The sequence below is a fragment of the Dermacentor andersoni genome, chromosome 1, assembly GCF_023375885.2.
Source record: "Dermacentor andersoni chromosome 1, qqDerAnde1_hic_scaffold, whole genome shotgun sequence".
Classification (NCBI taxonomy): domain Eukaryota; kingdom Metazoa; phylum Arthropoda; class Arachnida; order Ixodida; family Ixodidae; genus Dermacentor; species Dermacentor andersoni.
The window spans coordinates 332894137-332912802 of NC_092814.1; the positions used below are offsets into that span (position 1 = coordinate 332894137).

At 47.6% G+C, this 18666-nt stretch overlaps 1 protein-coding gene across 1 annotated transcript in view; it reads left to right on the forward strand.

Annotated features, from left to right (window-relative positions):
* The window catches only part of LOC140219337 (uncharacterized), a 139005-nt gene that overhangs the window by 30467 nt on the left and 89872 nt on the right, over positions 1-18666 (forward strand). Inside the window, exons 4-6 of the mRNA XM_072289112.1 lie at positions 2187-2274; positions 2787-2884; positions 4930-5112. Coding sequence (XP_072145213.1) covers positions 2187-2274; positions 2787-2884; positions 4930-5112 — 369 coding nt within the window. The remainder of the gene's footprint in view (positions 1-2186; positions 2275-2786; positions 2885-4929; positions 5113-18666) is intronic.

The following is an 18666-nucleotide window of genomic DNA, read 5'->3' on the forward strand; positions in this document are numbered from 1 at the left end:
GGGGAGTGAAAGCACTGGGATGGATGATGATGATAGGAGAAGTGGTGATTGCTTATGTACAAGAGACAGTTGTCTTGCTAGAGCCGCTCGTCGAGCTTGGTGTCCTGGGGTCCGGCGGGAGATTTAAATTACGAAACAGGTATTCGGACCCTTCAGATGCAATTTTCTGGTAACTTAGTAGTTTCTTGGCCCGAAATGAGCCATTTACGCGTTCGGATACTGGCAAACCTTGGGCATCATTCCCCTGTGTTCTTCGTAAAGGTTCCTGTTGTATGAATGGTCGTATCCTCAAACGCAAAATAATCCTAAGTGGCGGCTTGGGTTATGAGTGATATGGTAAAATGTACAGTCCTCCAGAATGTCACATGGGCAAAGCCGGAGCAACTCCTCCAAAGATGTATACCTGGAAAACGGAACATACGGGAGGATTGTGACGGCCGGAAAATTTTGTGCCGGTAATTCTGTATGAATGGAGACATGAGGTGTGTACGCTTCGAGTGCGCGGGAGCTCTGAGGCGAGCAACCAGGCAACCCACATCGCGGTACCGTGAATCTCGGAAGCCATGTATTTGGCTCACACTCTTGCGCAGTCTACACTTGGTGGCGGAGTTCAGTTACGGGGCATTTGCTCATTTTATTATAGTTTTCACGTTTATTTTGAATCACATAAGCGGTTCCACATCTTCTCCTACTATATATACGCTTTAAATGTGATCTGTGAAAATTGTTTTCTTATCTAGGAAAGTGAAATTATAACGCTACTTCGTTTATTAATGCTTTCTGCGGGAAATACGATGACGTTGTATAGTATCACAGCCGGGCATTTCCTTGTTGGAACACAACTAATACAACTAGTGTGAAGTTAGAAACGAAAAACAATCTTAAGCATTACTATATAAGGCAGCCTTATAATGATTCGTGAGCTTGTATGACGGGTTTCTAGATCATATGAACCGATACACTGCGGCGGAGCTCCTCAGTGCAGTCACTTACTCGGGACTGCTGAATCTCAATGACTCACAGAACCACACGTCGACTCCTGCTCATGATGTTGACGTCACGCATATACTCGTAAACAGAATAGCTATAAGTATTCATATAGTATAGTATATAGTATAGTATATGTGGCCAAGTGCATCTACTGGGCGAACTTGTGCCCGTTAGACGAAGTATAAACACTTGGCTATTGCTAATAGCCTATAGCCTCGAGGAGTTTGATCGGGTACCCGCCGTGGTTGCTCAGTGGCTATGGTGTTGGGCTGCTGAGCACGAGGTCGCGGGATCGAATATCGGCCACGGCAGCCGCATTTCGATGGGGGCGAAATGCGAAAACACCCGTGCACTTAGATTTAGGTGCACGTTAAAGAGCTCCAGGTGGTCGAAATTTCCGGAGTCCTCCACTACGGCGTGCCTCATAATCAGAAAGTGGTTTTGGCACGTAAAGCCTCATAATTTAATAAATAATAAAGTGTGATCGGTGTCCTCTCGACGTGTAACGCCAGCTGGAGGACTTCACTGCCGCACCGCGGCCTTGATGTTGCGTGCGCTTATGCATTCCACACGGCGTGTATGTGTGTGGCACGTGTCCACAACATGTTTTTTTTTCTTTTTAGAGCCCAGCTCTTAATAGCCCGTTCCTGCGTTGAGGGCCGGCGTACTTCGGCGTCGTCGGCGTAACCGAGCGAACGAGCAGAGCGAAGGACGAAAGAGCGAACGCGGACCGCAATGGGAGAAGACAAGCGAAGAGAGCGCGAGGAGAAAAGCGGAGGAGGAGGCTAGAGTGAAAGCATGAGGCGTGAGAAGAAAAGCGTAGTGCCGCTCCGCGGCGACGATTGCTAAGAGATGGCGCCAGAGTAGCGCGCGTCGTCTGTTCACCGACGGCGTGCGGCGAGCGCGTCCAAGGGTAATATATATGAAAATAAAGCGCTGCGTTAGCAGAGGTCTGTTTGCAGTGGCCGCTGTGAAACGCGCCCAGGCGTTATCCGCGCTCTGTCCCTCGCGATCGCCCGATTAGCGAGGCACTCGTGCCACACTTCGCTCAGTTTGCAACGTGCCGTACGAAGCAGATTGTCGGCACCAGCCAATATATCTCGAAAGAAAAACACTTACAGAGCGACGCTGAAATTTCGCATTAGGCAGTATCGTAATCGTTGTTGATTTTTTTTTCCTGTTCCCTTGTGTCGCAGCTGCCGAACCTTATGGCGTACAAGTTAAGGTCCCTGTTTGCACCGATTCCTCACCGACAACGCTGGGTGCAGATCAGGTCTTCGCACTGTAAGTATTATACACGCTGTGGCAAGAATGCTTTTCCAAATCGCGTGATTGCTTCTTGTCGTTATAAAAGATTGTTCCTTTTTTGGTGACCTCGTGCAGATGAAACATATCACAAGAAATACTAAGCATCATAGTTTACGAAAATAGGTAGTTTCCCCGGTGCAAACGCAGTGTTTTCCTGAATTGAACTGAAGTAATACGTTATAATGCCCCTACGAAAATTTCAACATTTTGTTTTTCATTCGGTTCTTGCTGCCGCGGAAGAATTTCGGTTTCGACAGACATTATATGATGAGGCGCCATGGTCACACAATTCGAAAGGCGTCATGCAGAAAAATTAAAAAAAAGAAAGAAATCAAATAAAAGAAAGCTGTTCTTTCGTTGTTTTAATACACAACGTTTAGCTTAAGTCGATAAGGATTCGACCAAGACACACAGGAAATGAAAAAAGAAAAAACGTGCAGCAATGCAAGACCTTTTGGTAATGAGTTGCCTTTTTCTTTATAATTCAGGTGTGCGTTGGTCTGCTTGCTGGCGGCGGTGATCTTGGCCTCTGCCGTGGACCTGTGGCTGCGGTATTCACCGAGAACGAATCAATCAGCTTTCAAAGGTACTCGTCAATTAATAGTTATTATCGATAACTCATTGTTAAAGATTCACTGTACCTAGCTATCATTCAGGCTGAAAGACTTCAACACGACAGCGCGAGTTAAGATAGTCCTGAACTGCTAGAGGGAGGCTTTTGGGAAGGTTCCAGGTGGAACACCAATGTAAGTTGTACCACATATTAAGGACGATTACCGTCGAAGTGCTGCTAACCTTAGGCGTTCTGGGAATCAGAGACATGATTTAATTAATATTCAGCTTGAATTCGAAATTGGAACACGTGCCCAAAACTTATTAATAAGAAGAATGATAATATTATGTCTTCTTAACTACCTATACATATACACGTTGCGATTTCTAGCCATACTAACACAGGTAATTTCCGCCACTTCCTGATAACTGTAAAGCTGGAGTGCCGCGAGAACGATTTCGATCGATGCAAGGTATAGCTTCGTGATTAGTGAAACAATGGAATCGACTGTGAAGGTTTATCGCAGTCCAGAGGCGTATCTTGTCATCATCAGAGCAATCAATAGTTCCTAAGCAAACTTCATCAGAGGTCTGGGAATATGTGGTGGCGGTGCGGATGCTCGAATAATACCGTCAGATCCCGCATCCAGGCTGCAACAACCTTCCCTAGCAGCTGATTGCGCCTTTTGTGACCTTGCTCAGTATGTCTTGAAGAAGTTATGAGCTCTAGAATTACGTAAGGCTAACTCTCTGACGCTACTGCAGATGAGTGAGCTGCAGGACGTCCACAATTTTCATTTGAAAATAGTTTCGGCAGTACCTTTTTTACCCTCCGATATGTGACACAAGGAAAATCTAAATCACTTGTTTCACAGGACAATAGTACAGTAGTAGAACTACTTGACGATTTGCAAGTTGCAATGTGTGTTGCCGAAAGTGCATCTAGCTGCTATTGAATGACTTTTTGCGTCTCTAGTAGAGCCCTGGAAACACGCACAGAGTAATCAAGGCTGTGAAAAGTCGCAGTGGATTTGTAATGTTCCATGTTATTACTTAAGGCAATCGCTTTTGTTAAAAGACATAATTCCTTAAAACACAAATAGCGATGCTTTCCGAGAGTGATGGAAAGGCAATGACTAGGAATCACGAAAAAAGAAAGAAGGAAACAAAGATCACGCCTCGGAACAATGGAGAAAAAGCCGCGATACACTTTCGTCCCGGCCGTAATTGCACATGGGCGCTCATTAATAAACCCTCCCGAGACCCGCGGATACAAATCAGGGACATAATCGCTTTGTAAATCGGGTATTGTTACCGACCGGTAAATTACAAACGTGAAAAACCATTTTTTGAAGTACCACGTTTAGATTAAAGCCCCTTCATCCAAGCACCACTGCCCCTTTCCGGTGTATGAAGTGGCTTAGGTTAGACGGTGAAGGAAGCATCTCGATGTACAACGACAATGTAGCCATCACCTCATGTTTGACATGTTAGAAGCTGCTTTTCTATGCCTAAACACAGAGGCCAATATTAAATTAAATTATGGGGTTTTACGTGCCAAAACCATTTTCTGATTATGAGGCACGCCGTAGTGACGGGCTCCGGAAATTTCGACCACCTGGAGTTCTTTAACGTGCACCTAAATCTAAGTACACGGGTGTTTTCGCATTTCGCCTCCATCGAAATGCGGCCGCCGTGGCCGGGATTCGATCCCGCGACCTCGTGCTCAGCAGCCCGACACCATAGCCACTGAGAAACCACGGCGGGTGAGAGACCAATATCTAACATCGTGCGGCGAGTCGACATGCCCACAACTGCACTTCCACTGGTATGTGCTGCTGTGTGCATTTGACAGGGACAGTTGAGCGAACAATAGGTTTTGCAAGATAGTCGCAGACCAAGTCGCCATAGTATAATGACCAACTTGAAAAAAGTTTTTAGTGTCAGTGCATTTTTTTTTGTCTCTGAGAATGACAGTAGCGCTGCTTTCAAAAGCAGCAGTTTTTTTTTTTCACCGATACCTAAGTTTTTATTTGCCTTTTTGTTTACTGTTGGCGTACCGTTACATTTTGTGCGAAGATTCCAAGACTACGAAGTCGCAGCTACTGCTGGCTTTCTCGGCCGTCACCAACACCCAGCGACTCTTCGACTTGGACGCCGGCGCTGGAGGACGGCTGCGCTGTCTCGACGGGGTGCGCTTCCTGAGCGCCGCGTGGGTCGTGCTTTTGCACAACTACGTCGTTGCGGAGCCGAACAGTATAGGTACGCACTTTTCTTCTTTAACTTCCGTCTCTAGCTTCTAAAAGAGTCAAGCGTCGAGGAAACGTCGCTCACGGCACTTTAGCAAGGTGCACGTTAATGGCGGTCGAAATTAATTCGGAGCCCCCCTACCAAGGCGTCTTTCGTAGCCGCCCAGTGTTACTTCGGGACTCTGAATCCTATGATTTGATTCAGTTGGATTTGATGTGAAATGACCGTTCGCCTTGCTCTCGGAAGTGCAGGCCTTGTAGCACGCAAGCTGGCGCTCACTGATCCAGCACCTGTTGTCGCCACGACGTCAGCATTTACTGCGGGGGGTGCACTTAGCGCCTGCTACATCAACGAGTTAGGCGACGTCGTGTGAAAACCCACTGGAGTCTTCCTCGCTTTGCTCGTCAAATTGTTTGTTACGCTGCGTTGTTAGTTGACAGGACTGGGATGTCGCCGCACACCTGCGCTAGTTGATGAGTAAGCGGTATGAGATGCGTGCTGTACAAAAGTATTAATAATGTCGCAATTGGCATGTACGCACTGCTACACTAAAATACAGTAGGGCGTTGCCCACAACCGCTGACTGGCGTTTGTGCTTTTGTGATATAGGCTGTGCATGTTCCATTAGCGGCCTAGATGACTACGTCACAGTACTGAAAGTCTAACCTATCGCGCCATACCACGTTATTTATTCGCCGCAGTACTTCAATACGGTGTGTCTTGCCAAGCGAATTTGCGGCGCGATATGAATGCTCAATCCAGTCGGCAAGCGTTGTGCGGTGTAGATTGCAATGTATCATTCGGTAAATAAGCCACAAACATTTAATTAAAAGTGTAATTTGACGCCATCTTCATTACGTAAGATGCGTTTCACATTCCTCGCTTAATTCGCGGAATAGCAAAACGCTGTAGCAGTTTTACAATGCCGAGACTGTACACTGTACTATAGGGATTCTCAAAAGTGTCTAACCACAATATGTTCAATCGGGCTAGTTGGTCAATTTGCATCTTGAAAAAGCGCAACGGTACACAGTACACGATAGAAACAGCGACGGAAAGAGCAGAAATAGCGTATTGTCCTGTTGTTTCTATCGTGCACTGTCTCTAAAAAAGCTTTCAAGATTTCAAACCCTCAATTTTGTGGATATTGCTCATCTTCGTGCCTTCTTTCTTTTTCTTTTTAAAGGGGACATTCTCGACGTACTCGCACTGAGATCCAATATTGCACTCACTACCGCGTTCTCGGGCTTCCTCAGCATTGAAACATTTTTCTTGCTCAGGTAAGGATGCATGCACTTTACGAAGCAGCAAAGAATATCCTTTTCGCAAGTGCACTATAAATAAGCAGCCGGTTTAATTGGATTTAGCGTTGTGTGTGGATGCTTCTCTGTTGTCGCTGTCATAGGCTTTACGCTGAAATTTCAAGGATATATAGATTCTAGAGAGGTAGCAAAAAAAAAAAAAACGGTTTTACACTCAGATCTCCAACGAACTATATAGAGTATAGTGCATTGCGAAGCGCATTCCGGCTTGCCCGAACGTTCTTTCCAAACCTGATATGCCATATTTTTGCTCATTATAGACCATAACAAGAACATTTTGAAAAGTGCATTCCGTGAAACAGCGAGTCATTGGCTACAACTTTATGGGAACGCAGAGTTCATTTTATGATACTCCCTCTCCCTTGTTTTTAAAACAAGGGAGAGGGAAAGGAGGAACTAGCCGTTTTCCTCCTTCAGGCCGGGGAGTTCCTACTTCACATGCCCTTCACATGTCGCGCCCTCTTGTGGCAATCAAAAGGGGAGGAACGTTTCTCCCTTGCGCGCGTATCTTACGTCGCCGCCGCCGGTGACCCAGACATCGGCTACAATAACTTCTTATCGACGGAAAGTAATGCTAAGTAGCAAAACCTAAGGTCTAAATCTCTCATATCACAAGCAAACACCAGTGTCAAACCTCTTGCTCGAACGGGAGCTGCGATAAGAGAATAGTTCAACTCAAAGCAGGGCCTGGCTGCTGATGCACAGCGAGACAAGCCCGTACTCACGCATCTCGGCCTAGACACCGCAGATATCAGCCAGCGTTTCTCGTTTTAATGTGTGAGATTAGGACGAGGAGATGGTTAAGCGGTCTCAAATGTATGCATTTCTGGCCGTTTTGAAGCGCCATCCTCGACGGCTTCGAGGCGAAAGCAAAATACGTTTGCTGGTGCAGTCACCACGTAGGCGAGCGGTGTGAGCGCATCCCCGCCGCAAGCAACGCCTACAAATCCGCAGATGGAACACAAGCCCTGCCACCAGAGCAAGAACGGGCATGAGCGTACCATACAACCAGATTATGCAGCTGCATATCCAGCGTCACTTGCATGCCGGTTCGTCTGCGTCTCCGCCCGCCAACGGCGGCTTCTCCGTGATGCACCGTGTAGCGCGCACTACACTACAGAGACAGGAAGCACCGACCAATAATGGATGTATTACCTAAAAGGCGGGGTACAAGCAAACGCATAAACGAAAAGTATCCAGAAAATGAATTTGAAAAAAGCTTTTACAAATTGCTGACTTCCGCGTTGCAGTTTTGCACATACTGTCGGCGTCTGTGAAGAAAAGGAGGCACTCTCGAAGATAACATGTAGAGGGACAATTGAAACTACAAAGTACCAAAAGCCTACTGAAAGGCACAAGGGTACGGGGCAAACGGATATGCCCAGGCGTGAACGGGAGACGAAGCTAATGGGACACACATGGTACGGGCGGCAGCGTTGTGCACTGTTTCGAGTGCCGGGATTCTAAAAAGCTGCAAGGCGCTGTCGAACTCGAACGTCGGTACGAAGCGAAACCACCCTCTCTCTTTAGCAGAAAGCACGGCAAGCACGGTAAGCACGGCGCAGACACAGCTTTGCAGTAGAGGCGCTCGGAGAGAGAAGGCATACCGAAAGTCGGAGCTATCCTTCCCGGTCACTTGTTGCGACGGTTACGCTTCAGCCACTGTATTTACGCTATGGTTATAGTAGTTTTAGCCTAATAGACTGTATCGCAACAGTCTTCGTTACCACGTCTCTCCTGGAGATGGATATAATACAACCGACGCCAGCAGTTAACCTTCTGATAACGTCAATGGTGAGCGGGGCCAGTCACGCCAACCGCGGTGAGTAATTTTTGGTTCTCGTATGTAGTAGTATCCTGACATCACGGCGATTAACTTGTATCACAGCCTCCTTGGCCGCTATGCTATTATTTACGTCCGCTCTCCTCCAATATCCTTACAAGTCGCACGCAGCTGCTCAGCGTGTAGCAGCGAACGACGTCCTCGACGTAGTCGAATACTTTTACTCTGTGGACAGGATCGCAAACCATGATTTCTAAGGCTTGCTCGAAAGCGGTGGCTTCAGCGTCCCGGCAAGTCCGGCCGCCGGCAGCCGCCGGCACACCCCGCGCGGGCTCGCACGCACCCGCATTGCAGCGGCGTGCGGACGCCGCGGTTAGCAGATTGTTTCGTATTTCTGTATGCAATTAGGCGAGAAAACGTTGAAGTGATCTCAAGAGAATCTATTTTGTAAACGTCAGCGGTTCTCGAAACGCGATCCGCTACGACTTCGAAGTGAAAGGCTCAGATCGCCGTCGCCGCGGTGTTGATAATTGAAAGTCGCTAGTCAAAAAGAATTTATTATAGTGCAGTTTTATATTAACAGGTCTGTGTGGATTCGCAGTGCCTATCAAGTGACTATACCCAAACACGTATTCTATCAAAATGCTGAATTACGTATAACAGAGAATCACTCACTGGCACTGCAGTCGTCGAAACATCATGGCTATATAACAAGGTTCCAAGGCGTATGGCTATAGGCAGCTCGAGCGGTGTTTGTGTATGTATCGTGTGTTGTGGTTACTCTGTTCTGCGCAGTTGACTATGTTGTGTTGCTCTGTTGTGACTCGAGCAGTGCATGTGTTGTGCATAGTATGTATGAGTTGCTCTGTCGTCACTTTGCCGAACGGGAAGTGCAAAGTGAGACGGACGCTTAATATTTTTTTTTTTTGGGAGGGGGGGTAGATGTATGTTATGAGCGTCTCCTTTGGAATGGGGGGGGGGGGGGGGGGGTTGCGCCACTAAGCTCTTACTGTTATACTGCCTAATGTCCTACCTAGGTTACAAAAAATAAAGAAGGATGGATGTTAAAAGCGTCCCCTTTGGAACGGGGCGGTGGGTTGCGCCACCAAGCTCTTGCTATTTTACTGCCTAATGTCCTACCTAGGTTAAACAATACAAAAGGAAGAAAAGAACGCTATGAACTACCACACCCACATTTTCTGATACCCTATTGCGAAGTGTGCTTTTGTACGTCTCCGTTTTTTGTCGTTTCCGTACTTTTCTTCCACCAATCCTTCAATCGCCTCTTACTAATGCCTATTGCGGACATGTTTACTTTTGCTTCAAGGAGACCAGTGGTGCCTAAATCTACCGCTGGGTAGACGTCTTCATATTCTAATAAAACATGCTTCATAGTTTCCCTAGCTTTACCGCAGCAAGGACATGCTTCTTCCGTCTTATATCTCGCTTTATAGGTGCGTGTTTTAAGGCATCCCGATCTCGCTTCGAAAAGTAATGAGCTTCCCTTTGAGTTATCATAAATTGTTTCTTTCATGATTTCGTTTTTTCCTCTTAAGTAGTTACTCATGGCAGGTTTCTTTTCCATTGCCGCCACCCATGAGATTATTTCAGCCTCTCTGACTTTCCGCTTGACCTTCTTTGTTGCTGTGTTGCCCACCCTACAGGCCACATACTTGCTGGTAAGCTTCCTAGTTCTTTTCCTCCCCTGTGAATCAATGTTTTTCTTGTACAGATTTCTGAACACTCTCCCAGCCCATTCACTTTCTTCCATATTCCTCAGCCGTTCTTCATACTCAATTTTACTGCGAGCTTACCTTACTTCAAAACTAGTCCAGCCCATATCACCCTGCACAGCTTCATTTGTAGTCCTCCCGTGAGCGCCCAATGCGAGGCGACCAACTGACCTTTGGTTCCCGTCGAGTCCTGACTCTACCCCTGATTTAAAGCAAACAACGGCATTTCCAAAAATAAGTCTTGGAACCAAGAAAAGGTCAGATTTTAGCGCCATCTATCCAGCCGCGCAGTAACTACGCGAGACTACGAAGATCCGGCTAGAACAGTGGGAACGACTGGGCAGGCGAGCCGAATAGGTGAAGAAAACCCCCAGACAGACATCGCCCAGCTAGAGCCGCCCAGTCACAGCGAGTGGCCGCTGATGCCGACCACCTCAGCCACACGAGCTCCTAAGACAGAGACGGCCGACCAGGCAGCGACGCAGCTGGGACGCGCTGACTTGAACCGGCATGGCTGGCGGATTGGATTGTCGTGGCTTTGGTGAAATCCGAGGCGACTGGAGCCTAGAATACAACAAACCGGACCAACCAGACGGACTCGCAGACTGTGACAAAACTGTGTTTTATGTTCTTTCTCTCCTTACTTTCTTTCCTTTTTGTACTTTCAACATCTCCTGTGGCGTTGACAAACGCCTGCCCTGAGTCAAAAGGGATCAGGACCACTTACTTACTTACTTACTTACTTACTTGCTTACTTACTTGCTAACTACATGGTTTACTAATTTCAAGGCTCTCCAGCTGGCGCTAAGCGCGTTATGCTTACATAAGCCTGTGTGTGTTTGTGCGACGGATTGATGTAGGGATATACCTATGTTTACGTAAGTTCAACGCCGCGATGTTCTAGCGATGCCATTCCTTTTCGCGCTTGGACCGTGGCTAGAGCGAAGTTCCGCCCGCGTTATTAACATGATCAGCCGGCCGTCAACGGTGGGTGATAAGCAGGTCTGTCGAGTGGAAGGCATCGCTACAAAATCGTGTCGTACTTGTAGCTGGTTCCTTGTATGCGTCAAAGAAATCCTTGCGAGAGTGTTTTTTTTTTTTTGCAAATATCAGTAACGTACACTATGCTTATCACGCGTACGTTGTTTTCCAGCTGCGAACTAGCACAGTTCGTAGGCCTAGTCGCGTGCATCGCTTCGCTTGCCTGGAGTCGGCCATGTTGGTTTTGGAGAAGGAAAAAGCTTGCTCCATTTAAAGACGAACATAGGGGACATCGCCGTTTCTCCCTTAATGGAGCATAGGTCACTCCTTCTTTTCTTAGAGTGTAGTCACAATGCCACAATTCAAAACCTGCGCATGAACTTACGCAGCTCTATGTTAGGCTCAGGTAGAGCACAGAGGGCACAGCATCACCACCCTTCATCGTATCGGCCCCCGGTTTTGCCGGTGACACGGTGGAATACCGCGAGACCAGCAAACACAGTACTTTATTGAAAACCGGTATTTATACTCTATTATTAAGGAAGAAAGGGTCATGCTTTGATATAGACAGAAGCGCGATGTCGGCTTCTACCTAAGCTAGCTAGTGCGTGCGCGCATATGCCGATATGCTGTGTCTACCTTCCTCAAGGAACCTAATGGCAGCTGGCTCAACGTTTGCTGGTCTTTCGTCGTTAGTTTTATTTGTTTAAAGTTAGCTTCATACTGTGACGAGGACGATAGGCATATTTACATGTTATTGACGAATACGCACAAGATGAGGCAACGTGGCTGAAGAGGCACACGCGCAAGCGTGTTGGTAGGGAAGTCGGGCATGGTAACAATACCGCGATGACATGGCTTAAGACACTCGGGCGGCCATATATTGACTGCTGTTGGTATCTTTTTGCTGTCGGGGTTGATGAGCTGCGTGACAATGCAACTTCTGTGCGAGCAACTCCCGATGACACTGGTGAGCGAACGGGCGTTGCGTCTTGCTCGTGTCGAATATAGTAGCGGATCCGGAATTGGGGGGGGGGGGGGAGGGGGGTCTTCCCTTCTTCAGCGGAAGGTCACGGCGGCTTTGCTGCGTGGCTGGAGAGCCTGCATGCAAAAGCTCCCGAAGCACGGCATTCTTGCTTTCTGTATGGACGAATAAGTATAGGCAAGCCACGATGATGCGATATCCCCGGTTTTTTTACGACCGCGACCGTTTGTTTTCCCTTGCACGTCGTCCGTTCAAGGGACGACAGTGGCCGGTGGATCTAGATGATCTGGCTGCTCCTTCACTCGGGACACCAGATGACGCGTGAAGTAAGGAAGAAGAGTAAGAAGACTTCTTCCTTGGAACAGTTCGTCAGGAAACCGGCCATGTTCCAATGGGCATGCTGAATGATTAACTAGCATAGTGAAAAAATCTCCTTTGCTTTTGCAATCTTTTAAATTATTTGTTTAAAAATTTGCAGGGCCTTCTCGGCTAGCCCGTTTGAGCGCAGCTATTGTGAGCTTTACGTCACGTTTTGGAAGTGGCACCTTGTGGTAAACTGGGCAAAATTTTGGCTGCTAAACTGCGGGGTCTTGTCAGAAAAGAAAAAAATTAAGATCGGGTGTTTTACGTGCTACAACCACGATTTCATTATGAGGCACGCCGTAGTGGGAGACTCGGGAATAATTTGGACCACCATGGGTGGAGACACCAGGGGTGTCTTCGCATTTCGCCTCCATCGAAATGCGGCCGCCATGGCCGGTATTCGATCCTGCGACCTCATGTTTAGCAGCCCACCACCACAGCCACTAAGCAACTACGGCGGGTGCTCTTGTCAGTGCATACCTGAGATGGGATGTTGTATATATAGAAAAGGATGCATCAACCTTATAAATCATGGTGGTTGTTGTCATGTCACGCAGCTCGTCCACACCTCGAAAATTGAAAAACTAAATGTGTTATAGTAAGCAACTAAGCAGTACTTGTCACCAGGCGAAAAAATATAAACTCCCACGTGATATCCCGGCTGTGACGGTGTCGACCGGAGCATAAGTGCTTCAGTTGGTTGAATTTAGGTATGCTCTCTAAACAGATAATGCATTTTTGCACAAGTGACTATGTCAGAGTCGATGTTAGGCCTGTAAGCTGTCTCGCCCTTGCCACAAATTTTTCAATTCCGAGATGCCCTTGATGAGCTTAATTCAGTATTTTTGCTAGCATTCTTGCTGGAATTACAACTTTCATCGCCAGATTGGGAAGTACAACCTTGACTTCTGTCAATTTAGAGGTCGTTACAGCCGTTTACCATCCTCGGTTTCTTCTGTCGTGATCTTTTCCGACACTTACTTGCCGTAGCGGTGACACACCGTCTCATGCACAAGGCGTCGCACAGTCCCCTAGGTTACAAGTGACGATACCTTTACAGCGTGAAGGTGAATGTCGGTAGTGTACACGTAATTGCCGTGTCCAGGAGCAGGAGACCTTGACAGAATGTCAGCCAGTACCAAGTGTTCTCCGGGACAAAAGTGAGTAAATAATCATACTCCCCCCCCAGGAAGCCTCAGAAAATCAAGCTTAGGAAGGGAAAGTTGCACCCGCGGATTCGTAATCGATACATGACTGCATAGTTCCCTGCTAAATACTATACTACTACTACTACTGTTCATCGCACAGATCCATCACTAGAGAACCGCTGTAATTATTAGTATGTCTGCCTAAATCCTCCATGTGCGCATTCATACACCTACTAAGAGCACCGGTTACAATTTCTTGAACTCATTAATATCGATTCTAATGCAATAAATCAATACTTTATTTTTATCTTTGCTATCACTACCTGTTCATAGGTAAGCTGCTCCAAGCCACGGTTTTTCGCCTTCCCATGTGTAGCTAATCCATAAATGCTCCTTACATGTCTCTTTTATCATTTCCCACTTCATACTTCTAATTCCCATGGCTACGCCTCCGCCTTTCCTTGACACAGTTATTCTGTTGCACCCCTCCCGTAGAAAATTGTCAATAACAGATAGCTGCTCCAAATCTCGTTGATGCGTTTCGGTCAAGGCGTACACGCTAGCAGCTTCATTATTCAGCTGCGTTTCCATTTCCAGCCAATTTCTCTGCTAGCGGCCACCCTGCATGTTTCTGTGACAAATGTCAAAATCGCTATTCTTATCCCTTGTGCGTTTTTTCTTAACTCCTTGTCGTCTAATTCTGCCCCTTGCTGATGTGTCGTAGCCTTCAGTACTTAATCGTGCTTCCTTATTGCGTCGGGCCCGCCTAAACAAACTAATGCGCGCGCCGCGAATCGACATCCAACAAGCGTTGCTGTACACTATCGTTAAAATATATCCCGTCGCGCAGGAAAGCGCCTTCGTGGCCTGCTCAGAGCACTTCTCGGCTGATGTCAATGACCGTACAATTGATTGCCTTAGCTAGCGTCCAAATTTCCCTGTTTACTGCAAGCACTGCTCTGTCAATTGTTGCATACACCTGCCTTTCAACCTCTGGCACGGTGCACACGGCTATTTGCTCTTCATTTGAAAGATTCCGCAGGTTGGTAACCTCTCTGGCTATTTGCTTCGCGATCCCTGTCCCCCGTCCTTGCAGTATGCCAACCACTCAGCCCATTATCACCACTATTGTGTCCCCACATGTTTTCCTTGGCTTTCGCTGTCACTTCCCTAATCCCTAATAGGTTTCCCCGGAAGCACGCTAAGCTGGACTCGTTCGCCTGCCCCTACCCTCTCTGTTATCGCCTGTGCCACTTTACACATGTCGGAATCCCCAACAAGGACAACTCGACGGTTTTCTTCCTCCTCGCCACCGAAAGGTGTCGCTGGATCCACGATGCCCTACCCCGTCTCATTCTCACCCTTGGATTTCTTGTCTTTCGCGGCCGGCACGTCAGTGGTAGCCCTTTCGTGACCATCGCTATGGTGGCTAGAGGGGGAGGTGTCGGCATCGGAGCGCCCGAGAGGCAGCATTTGTTCAGGACGATGTGGCGGCGCTGCTAAGGTCCGCTGCGGTTGTTTGGTTCCGCTGTGAAATGCTTTCTCGCTCCGCGGCTTCTTGGGGCGCAGTACGAGTATCGGAAAATCATTTTAAAGGCTGGGCGACTTTATCACTGCCGCTGCCCTAACGTACTACTAAATTTTGGTCATTTTTCGCCGTGCTTTAGCTACGCGCTCAGTGCAACACTTATGAAACTCATAATTGCATCGAACAGAGAAAGCTTCCGCAGTAGGCGGTCGTTTGCAGTTTGCCAGTGCCGCTTTTACATTTTGAGGGACTATTATGGGAGTGTCGTATGCAGTTCTGTCTGGCGTGACTTTATTAGTGCCTTGAGGTACAGGCGCTTGTCCTAATCGTCTACTGGATGGTGCGCCCCTCGCAATTGAAACGGGCTGCTCGAGTCAACCAGGATTATTTCAAGTTTATTTAATTTTGCAATGAAAGGTAGAACTGTAGGCACCAATGGTCAGAACTGAGCATAATGAGAGCGCAAAGGGAAATTTGGTTTTCAGTATTAGAAACCTGCAAAGAACTAAGTTCGCGTATGAAGTACCCCTCAAATAACGCCAAGAATGCCTTAGAAAAAAGAAGGAATATTTATTGTTAATAAAATATTGCACACGACTGTATATACCTAGTTGTTAACTCTCATACAAACAATATGACACGAAATGGAGCGCAAATCCAATATATAATGGAGGTATATATACCCAGAAACGGTGAACAAGGTGCAGTGCAAACAATAATAATTTTTCGAGTAGGAAGTGTTGTTCAGATATGCACATATTTCTGGGCATACAATGTCATATGTGAACAATTCCTGTTCTATGTACATATACAAACGCTTTGTGTTGGTCTTGCTGATATAAATTTTGCGGTTATGCAGTTATGTTGTGCGCCTCAGCTTGAGGTACTTCATTTTTTCTCGCTTCCCTTGCTTCGATGCGTTCGCTCCTGCGACAAGGAGGTGCAGCCTCGTGGTGACAAAAAACCGTACCACTAGGCTGGTGATTTCTACGCTATGTTGCGCATAGCTAACCATATCCAGCTTATTTATTGACAGGTAGTAAATAAGGTCCATGATGCTGTCAGCCTTCAACCTGTTAAAGGTGAAACAATGCGTGAAGGCATCGACCATCGCAGCAACCAAGTCTTTTAGTGCCTGAGATGGGTAAAGTAGGTCACTTCTATCCATGTGGTTGGTAAGGCACAACTCTTCCGGAAGCAAGTGCGAGTCTTTTGCTTGAAGCAACAGCTGAGAATAGTCTCCGCACTTTGTAATCATGAGCATTTTCCTGGCCACACACCCGCTAAAGTAGTAGGTTATGCGAGAGTCGCTATTTAATCCCATCGTTTCGCGATGATCTGGCATCGAATCGCATGCCTTTACCATCTCGTGAACTTCATTTAGGTGGCCCACATCCAGGAGATCATCCAGCTTACTCTGCCTATCGATCAAATTTTTGCAGTGGCGTGGGTCAAGAAGGCTACACAGAACTCCTTGTGACAAGCAAACAAAAGCGGAGCATGTGAAGCTAACTTCACGACGCGCGCTTAGAGCCGGAGAGATTGCTCAAACACAAGCTTGCGCTAGGAATCTCGGAGACGACGAGCGTGCCACCTGCCACCTGTCGTTGTCATGAAAAAATGCCGCACCGCCATAAGAGGCGCAGCCCAGCCGATGCTGACACCTCCCCCTCTAACCACCATACCATCGCTGACGTGTCCACCATTGCCTTCCGGCGTGGTGATTGAGGCTTCGTTACCTGCTCTCTCTTCGTAGCCAGCTCTGTTCGCCGTGCTCGCATCAAGACGTTTACCATTGCTTTTCGCAATGGTGGTCCCCAGCTTCATTTCTGCGTTGGCTAGCTTATACTCTGCCACCTTCCTCTGCTTCTGCTCGCTCTTAAGTTCTTTTTCTGGCTTCCGAACCCGCTTGCTAGCTTATCCTTCTCCTATTATAGAAGGTCTAGTCACGACCCTAAAACACACACATTGCAGATAAAAATTGCCCTGTTTGCATCGCGTACTGACCCAAATCGCGTTTCTTCCAATGCGTAGGAGCGCTCGCACTAAGAACAAGGCACTCTTGGGTTCCTTCTAGTGCCGACCATCATCTTGTACTAACAAAAGCGTCGTAAAAAAGTGAGTCTACGAGTAGAAAAAAAATTATTCGTTTCCTACTTATGTATCTAACCAAAAAGACAAAGAAACGGAGAAGTATGTAAAATTTACGCAGAAACTCCTCTGGGAGCTGTCTAAGTATGCGTAAGCATTGTGCCACTTGCTCATCTCCACAGGGCCTGGTGTCCTTATGAGTCTTATGAAACTTGATCCGACCAGTACAAGCGACATCGCTGCGGCGGCACGAAATGCTGTCGAGGGCGGCGCAAGGTGAATTCATGACGCAAGAAAGCTACAACAGGTGGCGGCGCCAGGTGCGCTGATGACGTTCTGATCATGATAAGCCGTTATCGCTCTTTAGCGCCTTATGCATCCGCGTCCAACCGTGGGAACCGTGCCCAACCGCACTACGGCGGCGGCTGCGTCTGGCGCGGTCGCGAGGGCCGTACCTGGCGACAGAGAGCGCCGAGTGCTGACAGCCTCGTGTGGTCTGTGTTTTCGCCGCCGAGCTAGCGTTGAAGCGAGAGGCAGCAGGACGGTGAATTCGCTCTCTGCTGCGGGCGCCAACTTGAACGCGGTCGTCTTACGGTACGGACGAACGATTTTTCTTGTTGGGTAAGCATAGAAATGCTTACGCATTTAAAAAGTCACAGTTTCGCCCGAAGGCCGAAGCATCTATTACGATAGCAAATTAGTAGGCAGTCATAATAAGTATGGATAGTAGTTTCGTCGGCCGTATAAACTAGTAAACCCTCGCTTACTTACTAAATTAAGGAGCATGGTGTCAGCGTGCACAGGCAAACATTCCCACATCACACTCGATGACCGCGGACACTGCGTGTGAAAGCGCTGGTATGAGGAAGCGCGGCAGCTAGCAGCGCCGAGCGAAGTGAAATTCGTGCTTTATATAGCTCCAACGCAAACTGAGCGGTGAGAACACTGCACACGCAACGCTACGAGCCATCGGCCCACCTATACTCTGCCTCCTATGCAGATCGCTTTCAAGATGGAGCCTGCGTGACCGCGCGCGGCATGGCCAAACGTAGTTGCTACTAGTGTTCCTGTATATGCTCCCGCAGGGAGCAGAGTTGCGCATACCTTTTCCGGCGCCGCTCGCACCGCTATTGGCCGAGCACGAAAAATGACGTCAAATGATCCGCGACGCTGCGAAGCCAACTTTACGGGTGCATCGCCGACTCATGCGAACTCGTCGTTTCCGTCAGTGCCATCGCCATTGCAATCAGTGGACCGTCGATCGTGCGTTCAGAGGAGCAGCTAGAAGCTCTTGCATCTTGAATCTTTCTCTATTTGCAGATTTGCTGCTACTAAATAGTAAGCACTACTAAATAGTAAGTACTACTAAATAGTAATAGTAAATAAAAGTAAGCTTTGCTTAAAATGTGCACATGTCAACATTTGAAATGCGCTTAAATCTGTGTCTGCACCGCATGTATCGAAAACGTGCAGCTGTTGTGAACGATGGTTAGTGATAAATGGCGCTCTGTTAACGGTCACTGACATAACTGCAGGCAAGATAGCTCTCTTGGCGACGGTCATTAATCGGCTGGTTTGGGCAGCCAAAATGCGTTAAGTGTCCACCTTACGTGTGTGAAGTTTTAAACACTC